The 12,115-nt window shown below is 38.5% G+C and overlaps 1 protein-coding gene across 2 annotated transcripts in view; it reads left to right on the forward strand.

Moving 5' to 3' along the window:
- The window catches only part of CSMD1 (CUB and Sushi multiple domains 1), a 1,831,060-nt gene that overhangs the window by 1,441,372 nt on the left and 377,573 nt on the right, over positions 1 to 12,115 (forward strand). For both annotated transcript variants that reach the window (XM_070598372.1, XM_070598373.1), the window contains exons 13-15: positions 3,494 to 3,676; positions 4,887 to 5,213; positions 6,277 to 6,471. In XM_070598372.1, coding sequence (XP_070454473.1) covers positions 3,494 to 3,676; positions 4,887 to 5,213; positions 6,277 to 6,471 — 705 coding nt within the window. The remainder of the gene's footprint in view (positions 1 to 3,493; positions 3,677 to 4,886; positions 5,214 to 6,276; positions 6,472 to 12,115) is intronic.

A 12,115-nucleotide genomic window follows, 5' to 3' on the forward strand; every position in this document is an offset into this window, starting at 1 on the left:
TCAAAAACACTAATTAATATGAAAAATGAAATACCATTATTTAGTACTTTTATAGGTCACCAAAGAAGAAAAACACATCAACAGAGACATTATTGAGTCCATAGTAGATTTTTGTGCAGATATTCCCAGCTGCTGAAAATGAGTATCGGAGAAGAAGTGAGGAACTATTCACAACCTAATATTTTCTTTAGGCCCTTCACTATCAAGTTCCTTTGTTAGTCTGATAATTTGGATGGGATATTTTGACCAGATTTTTTTCTCCTCTAGGGGCTTCGATCTTTTAATTGAAAACAAACTATAGTTTTTGTTTCCAAGAAAACATTTCAAGGTCGTCTTCAGCATCTTACATTTCAACGTGTATAGAAGGAGTTTGGGTGCAGTTACCATATCAGTGTCAACACTGTCTTATTCATCTTCTCCTCCTTCTACTTGTTCAGAAAATACTTGAAGTAGAGGCAGATTTCACGTAACCCCCAAGGCAAATTTCAAAATCTATGTGGAATTTGTCACAATCATTTGGGGGCAAGAGTGACAATTAGGATGTAGGGGTCAAGAATATAGAATGTCCCCAAAAAAAGTTCTACTAGATGAAGCTTTAATGGCCTCATCATGAGTCACTTTCATATTCTTATGTGGCTGGAGAATAGGTCCTACTTGCTCACACAGACCTACTGATTTTGGACCATACTGCCTTGGCAGTGACAAGTCTGTGTCAAACACCTAATAATGGCCACATCAGACAACAGGTTCTGCTCCAGGCCAGCAGAGGCCTTGCATCAGGATCAGGGTACATTGGCATTTTTGGTGGAAATGAGTGACCATAGGACTCTCTTGACCCTCAGCAGAAAGACCCTCGTCTACACCCACACTGTGTGTTAACTACAACCATTTTATTCCTGAAGACTCTGCAAAGTCAGGAGTTTCCTGACTCAGTTAATGTGGAAAATAGTATTATTCAAAAATGCCATATTTTCTTTCACCATAAGAAGAAATACGAACTTTAGCATCACAGAGACAAAAAGAAACTTCTAGAAGCCTAAAGTTTGCTAATAATCATACTAATGGCTAATATTTTGAGCACAATATGCGAGGTACTTCCTGTGCATTATATTGTTTACCTCTCAAGACTGCCCTTTGACGTAGGAAGTAGTAAGCTGATGCTGTGAAAACTGAGGCTTTGTGAAACTAAATTGCCCCTAGTGGCCCAGCAAAGACTGGGAGATTCGAAACCAAGTCTAGCATCCTGACTCCCGACCTTAGAGCTTTGCAAGGACCCTGCGCAACTACCCAACTGAGAGGCCACACCAAATGCAAGCTCTTTTCTGTTATAAGATATTGGTCTGAATTGCCTTTGTTTACGTTGGAGAAAGAAACTTGGTTCAAGGCAACCCAAGCAAGAAATTCGAGTAAATCACTCCCAGCTCTGTTCAACTCAGGTTCGAAACCTGAACGCCAAGGCCAATCCTTAAGGAAAAATGTTCTCTTAGCTTTCTTTGGCCTGCCTTGTTTCCAGGAACACTTTTGCTCCCATATAGCTGTTACTGTAGGGATCATCTTCTTTAATTGATAGCCTATAAGGTTAGCAGAGCATGTTGAAGCTGTACCCAATGCCTGTTTTTGTTTTGTTTTTTCTTTCTTTTGTTATTCTGCATGAGAAAACAGAAGTGATGATGACCCATACATTGAAAGTCTCAATACCATTATGATATTATAAGCCAATTTCACTTCTCTGCCTTTCCTAAACACTTGGAAGTAGTTTCTCCCCTCCAGTGAAATAAGCCATCATCTGGATTAATCCTTGGGCATGGATGTGTTCCCCACACTGTAGGCATGTACCTTAAAGCCATCCAGAAATCCAGTCTGAGTCACTTCTACACACGTTCCAAAAACAAGAACTTGATGAGAAAGTGGTTAGGTGGCTAATAAAACCTAGATTTGATTTTCCTCCTGGTCACCACAAGATGATAACATGCAAGCTCATGAAGAATTTCGGAAGGAAAACCCAATAGATGCATTTTGAGGTGTGTGCCCAGAAACCATCCTGTATTAACTCCCTTTTCTCCATGCTCCACACTCCCAGCCCTGCAGCGTGATCCTTTAAGCTTGTACCAGATCACGTCCTGTCTCATCCTAACACCCCACAAGGCCTTCTTGCCACACCGCTCAGCACAGAATCCCAACAGGCTGCTGGGGACGGTCTTTCCTTCCCTCAGACCTCCCCTTCCCAGAATCTCCCTGTGGAGATTGCTATGGGTGCTGACCGTGCTGGGCTTGGATCTCTTTCCAGAAGGGGCCATTTTAGTCTTAGTTCAGGGTATTTTTACTTTCTCTTTACTCCTCCACCCATTATTCTGTAACCCTTTGAACTCCTTAATTTTGCTTCAAGTTGCCTATCATCTGAAATCATGGACATTTTTAAATTTTACTGTTTTCCTCTATATCATGCAAGCCCCATGAGTGCAAGATTTTGTCCTGTTTGTTCACTAACTTCACTACCTACAACAGGGCCTGATACATAGTTGGCCCTCAAAACATAGTCTTTGTATGAATAAATAAATAACACATTTTAGTTAATGCATTCTATATAGTTAACATTTAAGACAGAGCGAAGTTTGAAATACATGTGGTTTTGGTGCATGTGTATTCATATTTCAATATAATCATGGTTTAATGAAAAGAGGTTTGATTCTGCATATTTTCTTTTCATCTGAAGACCATAAATGTATTCATTTTGCTCCAACAATGAATTTTAACATTAATTCAAGGGAAAGGGTATTCTAATGGATATGTTGATTTAAATATTCAGTAGGGAATGAACAATCTCACTTATATTGTTTACATTAAAAAACACATAGATTAAGGAGCCAATCCAGTGGCGTAGTGGTTAAGTTCATATGCTCCACTTCAGTGGCCCGGGGTTGGCCGGTTCGGATCCCCCGTGGGGACCTACGCACCAATCATCAAGCCATGCTGTGCTTGTGCCCCACATAGAAGAACTAGAATGACTTCAAACTAGGACATATGGTTAGGTACTGGGGCTTTGGGGAGGAAAAAAAAAGAGGAAGATTGGAGCAGATGTGAGCTCAGGACCAATCTTTCTGACCAAAAAGTGAAAAAAAAAAAAAATCAGATTAAAACAAAACTGGTGTGTACATTTTAGTGTAGCAATTGTGGATAACATGCAGGAAGCGTGTGGGTCAGGAAGAGGCATGTATTAGTTGTAACCTCTGCACTGTCAACACATCTGTGTAGCCCTGTGTATCCCTTCAAAGACAATAAATCAAATCTCTTTCAAACTTAAATTACACCTTTTTGTGGCTTTTGTAATTAAATTTACATCTAACATTTAAGATGAATTGAGCATCCTTTCGAAACTGTTCATGAAAGTGATGCTTAGACCAGCAAACATAAACCACCTGTTCATTTTCTAAATCGTTAAAAAATGTTCCTCGTGTATTTTTTTTAATGGTTCATTTGTGTTTCCTATTTTCAGAAATTGAAAAGGGAGGCTGCGGGGACCCCGGTGTTCCTGCCTACGGGAAGCGGACTGGCAGCAGCTTCCTGCACGGAGACACGCTCACCTTTGAATGCCAGGCCGCCTTCGAGCTGGTTGGGGAGAGGGTTATCACGTGTCAGCAAAACAACCAGTGGTCTGGCAACAAGCCCAGCTGTGTATGTGAGTACTGCACCTTGACCGGGCCCCTGTGTCCTAGGACTGCCTTGAGGGAGAAAGAAAGAGAGAGCACCCGAGCGTGTGTTCAGGGAGAGCGGGTTTCAGAATCCCTCAGAATGCCTCATTGACCAGAAACACGCACGGGCTTCTCAAACACCGCCTTCTCCACTTTCTTCACTTGATTAAAACTAATCAGTGTCGTTGTGACGTCTACTAGATAAAATGTAGCTGAGAGCTTTCCCCTGGAAAGAACGCAACATACAGCACGGCCACCATCAAGAGCTGGGGATGCTAGACTGTATGAGACATCAGTAGGGCAATGGGGGTCTTTATGTCTTAACGATGCACGTGACAGGTTAGCACAAGTTGTGAGCATGGGCAGTGGTATGGTGTCTGATTTCAGCTGAAGACCAGCCTGCCTCCTCCTAAGTACAGTGTTTTAACAAGTACAAAGAAAGACTTTGTAGCCAATTTAAAAGCAGGATTTTTTTTTGGTAACCAAATATAGCAAAGGCTGGAAAATCCATATGAAATTATGTGGAATAAGAAGCAAAACCACACGCTGGAGATAAATTCAACAGGTGCTCTCTCCAAAAAAGAGGAAAATAAAGTATGTATATATAACTTATTTTTAAAGACATGTTCTTAAAAGAAAATTTTCCAAGATATTTCTATGTCATCCACCCAGATCATGGTCTGATTTTCCAAGTTATAATTTATTAATTGTTATCCTGTAACTAATAAAAATTTAAATAACTTGAAAAAATTCATTTTAAGGGCAAATATGAAATATAAAGTGAAAAGTTATCACAGAAGACTGAATGGAACCAATATTATTTTCTGGAAATTGTTCCTATGACACAGGCATACTTTTCCTAGGAATCTTTGCTCTTTTGAAGGCAGAAAGTTATAACTAGGAATTCTAATATTTGCCAGAAGTTCCAGTCAACTTGATAGGATCATTTTTGAATCAAGCCTACACTTGATCATGTATAGGCTCTGGTTGTGCTACATATAATGAAAGATTCTATTTACAATTTCGGGAAGAGAAACTGCTATGGTCCAGAATTGCCAGTTTAAAAATAGGACAACCCAAACTCTCCACAGGATTGTAAATATGGACTCCCTTCCCAGGTTCTTAGCAATGGTTTCATGTGCCCAGTTCTTTGAATATGCCCAAAACTGTCTGAAAATATATTCGTTGTCTTCACAGTTTCCTGTTTCTTCAACTTTACTGCATCATCAGGGATCATTCTGTCACCAAATTATCCAGAGGAATACGGTAACAACATGAACTGTGTTTGGCTGATTATCTCTGAGCCAGGAAGCAGAATTCACCTCATCTTTAACGATTTTGATGTGGAGCCTCAGTTTGACTTCCTGGCGGTCAAAGACGACGGGATTTCTGACATAACCGTCCTCGGCACCTTCTCTGGCAATGAGGTTCCCTCCCAGCTGGCCAGCAGTGGGCACATAGTTCGCCTGGAGTTTCAGTCTGATCACTCCACCACCGGCCGAGGGTTCAACATCACTTATACCAGTAGGTTTCCCACACCAACACCACTCTCAGGTCCCCCCATTTACATGAATACAAAGTTGAATGTAAGGCTGATAGTTCAGGGGTTTATAATCACTATGGAAATGATGACAGCAGCAAAACCCTACAGAATTATCCTGATAACCTAAGAAATGCATCCCTCTTTTTAGGTTAGTGGCTTGGTCGCTCCTATAGTAAGAATTGAACCTCTCACTTATCTTTTCTGTCTCTCTGATTTTCCTTCCTCCCTTCCTGACTTCTTTCCATCCATCCATCTGTCCATCTTCTCTTCCAACTATCCAGCCTTCCATCCATCCATCCATCCATCCTCCACGCAACAAAATAGTGTGGTAAAAAGGAGTGAGGCATTTGGGATCAGGAGCTGTGGAATAGAATACCAGCACTCATACATACTTAGTGAATTTTAATAAGACAGCTAACTTTTCTTTGCCTCAGGTTCCTCATTTACAAAATAGATTATATTTAAGAACATCTACTTAAATGCATTATTGAGGGATAAAGTCAAATAATAATGTTAATATGAGTAATAGTAAATTATAATTTTCTGACTGCCTACTTCCCTTAGGTACTGTGCAGAGGATATGCCAGTAATTATTTCATTTAATGTTACAGTAACTCTGGGATATACACTTGATACTCCTCGTTCTGTAAATAAAGATAGCTAGGCTCAGATCATCAGAGTAATATGCCCAAGGTCATATAATAAACATAAGAGCCAGGATTCTAACACAGATATGACCGAACCAAAATCCTTTCCACCACCTGCCTGAGTCTTCTCTCTTTTTCTTAGTGCATATGAAAAGTGTTTTCAAACTGTAAAATGCCATATAGATGGTAGTGATATCTATTGGTCCATATGCACACACTCTCTCTCTGTCTCACTAGATATCAATATCCTGTTATTTGTTGTCTTTACTTATCTATCTGTGACTACATACCTGAATTTGGGACAATAAATTACTTTATAAGTAGGTTCTGTTTCCTTCTTTTTTAACACACATAATTAATACTCAAGTATTTTTATTCTGCTTATTTTCTTTTTCAGCATTTGGTCAAAACGAGTGCCATGATCCTGGCATTCCCATCAATGGACGACGTTTTGGCGACCGGTTTCTACTTGGGAGTTCAGTTTCTTTTCACTGTGATGACGGCTTTGTCAAAACCCAGGGGTCGGAGTCCATTGCGTGCATCCTGCAGGATGGGAACGTTGTCTGGAGCTCCACCGTGCCCCGCTGTGAAGGTCGGCTATCATTTGCCAGTTATTCTCCTTTGAAATGGTACATCCAACTTAAAAAGAAAACAGCAACAGCGTTGGCTTCCTAGGGCTGCCGTAACAAAGTATCACGAAGCTGGCAGCTTAACCAGCAGAAATGTACTGTGTCCCAGTGCTGGAGGCTGGAAGTCCGAGATCAAGGTGTCAGCAGGGTTGTTTCCTTCCTGAGACTGTGAGGGAGAATCTGTTCCGGGCCTCTCTCCCAGCTTCACTGGTTCCTGGTGGTCTTTGCTATTCTGTAGCTTGTAGAGGCATCATCCCAGCTTTCTCCTTGTGAGAATGCCTCTGGGTCCAGCTTCCCCCCCTTAAGGACCCCAGTCATATTGCATTAGGGCCCACTCTGATGACCTCATCTTAACCAATTATATCTGCAGTGACCCTAATAGGGTCACATTCTGAGGCGCTGGGATTAGGAATCCAAAATATTAATTTCTAGGGGACGGAATTCAACCCCTAGCAACAATGCAGTTTTAAATTAGCTATTTGGTGGCTCTTAACATAGCTGACATGTGTACTGCCTTCTCAACATTTCCACTCTGATTACCTATGTAATAAAACTAGAGACAAAAATTTTAAGGAGACGGATATTACCTCTGATTAGTCAATTAAAAACTATTTACTTAGAATATATATTTACAGCTTCCCTAGCAGAAGTCTGTGCACAATGAGCTAAGAAAAGCTTTTTCTAAAAAAAAAAAAAAAAAAAAAAAAACCTTATCTCCAACTAATACCAAAGAAATGAAAAATTTTTAAAAATACACATATTTTACAGCAGCTTTGTGTTTACAGCAGTATTGAGTGGAAGGACAAAGAGTTCCCATATCCCTCTTTCCCCCTTGCTTGCACAGCCTCCTGCATGATCAACATCCCCACCAGGGGGCTACATTTGTTACAGCGGATGAGCCCACGCTGCCACGTCGTCACCCAAAGTGCGTAGTTTACATTAGGGCTCACTCTGGATGTTGTGCATTCTACGGGTTTGGACAAATGTATAATGACATGTATCCCTCATTATAGTATCTTACAGAATAACTTCACTGCCCTAAAAATCCCCTGTGCTGTGCCTATTCATCCCTTCCTCCCCACCAACCCCTGGCAGCTATTGATCTTTTTATTGTCTCCATAGTTTTGCTTTTTCCAGAATGTCACATAGTTGGAATCATAGAGTATGTAGCCTTTTCAGATTGGTGAGAAATCCAAATTTAAAAAAGGAGGTGAAATACCATGTTGCCTATCAGATGAGCAAAGATTTACACACATTAATAAGAGGTACTACTGGTAAGGTTGTGGAATAACTAGCATTTTCTGGCCATGCCATTGAGGGTATAAAATCATGATGTCTTGGTGTAAATTCATATCAAGGGTCTCAAACTTTTTCTTAACTTTTGAGCTATAAATTATATTTCTGGATCAATATAATAAGGACATATGCAAGCAACTATGAAAGGATGTTTTTTCAAGAATGCTTTCTGCAGTACTAAATATAAGAGAAAAAGTTGGAAACAACTAAATTTCTCACAGAGGATTGGTTAGATAAATCATGACACATTCATATGCCAGGATAACATGCATCATTAACAAAGATCGAAGACGCTCATTGTATGTTATCCTGTGAAAGATCACATGATACAACCACCTGTGTTGGAATATACCATTTTGTAAAACATATAAATATATAAGTATCTCATGATAATAATAAAAAATCTGAAAAGGAAGGTACATACCGAAATATTAATTTTGATTATGGATGATTTTTTCTTTCTTTGTTTATTTTAATTTTCTCAGTCGTCTTCAGTGAAGGCATTTCTTTTATAATAGATAAATAGAAAAGAAATATACATCAGATGTAGCCTACCACTGAGGGTTACTCTCCTTCACAGAATGCCTTGGTCTAACCTCACCAGCACTGTGATCTGCAGGTGGTCTAAACAAAGGCAGAATCTAAATGTGGGAGGTGAAACCCCTGGCTGGCTAACCAGCAGTTTGGTGCAGTGGTTTTCTGCCTTCAGCCCTGCCTCCAAAGTTATTCATCATTATTTTAAGGATCAGTACTATTTTGAGTCAGCATTGGCTGACTCTGCTAAAATTGCAGAAAGAAGTACTCGTTTCCACGCTTTCATAAATTGTTAAAGCAATTTTGTGGACGAAGAGCACCACCCGGGGGTGGAAAATTGATATATTGAATGGCAAGAAAACAATAGTAGGATTTTCACTTTTATTTATTTTCATCACGTATTTTAAATGTATGGTTTTTATATTTTCCATTTTATCAAAATTTAATAAATGGATGGGTTATCATCCTTTCTAAGGAAGTACACACACACTCAAGGGTGCTCAGACTAATGATAGTAATAGTGGTGCATGATTACATATGTTTGCTGACACTGCTCCAGCCAAGTGTATCGCTGTTGACTTTGAAGCATGAATGATTTCATGAGAAAGAAGGTTAAAACAAACAGTCCTCTCCAGTCTCTGTCCTCTCCTGGCCACGATTCTCGCTGTCATTGGTGTGCTTCCCTGTAATAGGCTGTGTGCAGGTGCCTTGTAAGCTGCAGGGCAGGTAGGTGCCTCAGCACAGTCGGGGAAGAAAGGGGTGCCAGTAAGCGGCAGGTGAGGATTCACATAAAGTCAGCCAGGAGGACAAAGTGTCGCATTAACTGTGAAGGGACAATTCTCTCATTATTTGGAAGAGAACTTCAGATGAAGTTCAATGCAAAACCCAGCTCTGGGTTGTTAACAAAGAAAACCCTTAACACAAAGGGCTACTTAACGGTGAAAAAGATTTTTAAAGTTTACTTGTACTGAGAACCCAATTACTGAGCACAGGTGAATCTCAGAGAAGTATGTAGATAGTCTGATAATGTAATTGACTAGATACCCCAATCAGTGCCCTTGCTGAAGAGAAATAGAAATCCTACTTTCAGAATTAAATCGATCTAGTTGGAAATAATCAAATGGCAATGAAAGATTGATACAAGCAAATAATTTGATTTGATTTAAGAGATGCATAAGGAACCTCATATTCTTTAAAGAATACACCTTTGATGTTTTTCTCAAGGATCATTTTTTATAATCAGTTATATAATTGGTCATATGGTGAACTTTAACAAATCAAAGTAAGTCTAGGCCACGTGCACTGATCACATTCCAATTAAAGTGTAAATATATGATAACCATAAAACCGCAGGCAAATGTCTGGAAATCAAAAAGCCCGCTCCAAGGAACTGTGTATTAAGAAGGAAGTCAAAATAATTCTTTAAAACAATCACACTGGTGGGGCTGGCCCCGTGGCCGAGTGGTTAAGTTCGCGCGCTCCGCTGCAGGCGGCCCAGTGTTTCGTTGGTTCGAATCCTGGGTGCGGACATAGCACTGCTCGTCAGACCACGCTGAGGCAGCGTCCCACATGCCACAACCAGAAGGACCCACAATGAAGAATAGACAACTATGTACTGGGGGGCTTTGGGGAGAAAAAGGAAAAAAATAAAAATCTTTAAAAAAAAAAAATCACACTGGATTTGTCATATTAATTAATTCCAATAAGCCATGTGCTATTGGGAAACCCTGTGAAAGAGAATCTTTCCTATTAAAAACAGCATGAGACCACAAAGCCGGTGCTGGGAAGAAAATGCCCTCGGTGTCGGACAAAAAGACAAAAAATAAAGGAACTTATTGCTGAGGCTAAGAAATTGGAAAAAAACAAAAATAAGTTAGAATGTTACATTAAGAAAAATCAAATGTTAGAAACATTAATTCAGTGCAAGAGTTAGTTCTTTTTTAATATCAGTAAAATAGACAAACCCTCCATGATTATAATGAGGAAACCAGGAGAAATGAAAATTATAGGTATTCAGCAAAATAAAAGAGAAATAACTGTGATTACAAAAAACATAATTTAATATATAATAAAATAAATTATTGTTCTTAATTATAAATTTATATAATGAGTGAAAGGCTCACAATAAAGGAAGTTTTTAAAGGTATCTTGCTTATTTCTTCTGGCAGAATTTATCGGAGGCCAGCACATCAGAGGTGTATATTGTGTGGACTCTGGATGAAAAATTCCTGTTTGTTCTGCCTCTAACTTGTCACCATTCTTCGGCACAGCTTAGTGTCCTTAAAAACACAAGTTATTTTGTGGGAAAAAATAACTGTACAGGAATATATCACCAACTTTGTAGCAACAAATTTTAGAGTTTAAAGGAAATTGTTGATTTCCTAGCAAAATATAAATTATGCAAAGTGACCCAAATAAAAAGCGCAAAATGTAAATAAACAAAGTACCATAAAAAGTACTTGAAAAAAGGTTAAAGATTGGAAAAGACACAGCACTAAAGAAATGCATAAATAAGTTCTCTACCTTTCAAGTTCAGAGAATTTTAGTTTTGGGAACGTTATCACAGATAATGGGAAAAATGGGCTAACCCCTATATAACATTTCATACAGCCAGTATTCACGTAGCATACCCAAGCCAGATAATTACGTTAAAAATAAAACTATAGAAAAATGTGTATAGCCAAGAGGGCATTATTTTAGGAATACAGTATCAGGTAATTCACCAATGCAGAGAGTCAATAAATCAGAGGAGAATTTGCATTCCAAAGATCTCATTCACATATTTGCTTTTTTATTATCACCTGTGTCAATGTGAACGTCACTGGTGCTGTTCGCCAGACATTCCGGATCTCCACCAAGTAGGACTTCTCTTCTTGGTTCCCTTATGGTTTGATGAAATTTGGTGACAGGTTCTGGCCAATTAGGTATAATGGAAGTGATTTATTCAACTTATGGCCCAGAGCATTTGATTGCTAGAGCAAGACCTTTTTCCACGTGCCGCAGCTACTGGAAGAAAGAGGCTGTGGGGCAGCCCCCTAGACTGTGTGAGAAATAGGTCTCTCTTATTATAGCTATTACATTTGGAGTAGTTAGTTACCACAGTATAACCTAATTTAAGTTGGCTGATATAGCAACAATTGAGATCATTTAATATCTTAGTGTTTTTGATAATCTATAATTTAAAGATTAAAATGTCTATTTCATCAGGATAAAGTGATACAAGTTCTAAAGTTCAAATGCACTGTAAATTATAAAATGATATGCCAAAGACAAGACATAAATAATAGTAATGTGTGACAATTTAGGTACATTCCAAGAAATGTGACAACTCAAGATTTATAGAAAGCTTCACTAAAGCAAACTTATAGTTTCATATTTATGTGGGAAATAAGACATAGGAAAGAATTCATCATATAGATTTAGAAATGTCTCATGTATCAAACTTTTAAAAAAATCTGTTACTATATGCTTTTCTTATATAGTATCTTTGGATAGTTAAACATGAAATAGGTAAAATTAATATGTTTAATTTAGTTTACATTGTATTCTAAAAAAGGTTTGTTACAACGTGTCAAAAAGCAAAGGAATTAAATTATATTTAATACTGATCTATACGGACATATGATGACATAGGATAAAAATATGAACTTAAGGACTTAACTAGAAAATATGCTAATGATAATTAGTAAAAATAGGTTGTTTTTCAGAATTTTCATTGTCTAAAGTAATGACAGTTTTCTTCAAGAACTCAATTCAGAAAAATGATGCTGATTTTTT

The sequence above is a fragment of the Equus przewalskii genome, chromosome 28, assembly GCF_037783145.1.
Source record: "Equus przewalskii isolate Varuska chromosome 28, EquPr2, whole genome shotgun sequence".
In the NCBI taxonomy this organism is placed as follows: domain Eukaryota; kingdom Metazoa; phylum Chordata; class Mammalia; order Perissodactyla; family Equidae; genus Equus; species Equus przewalskii.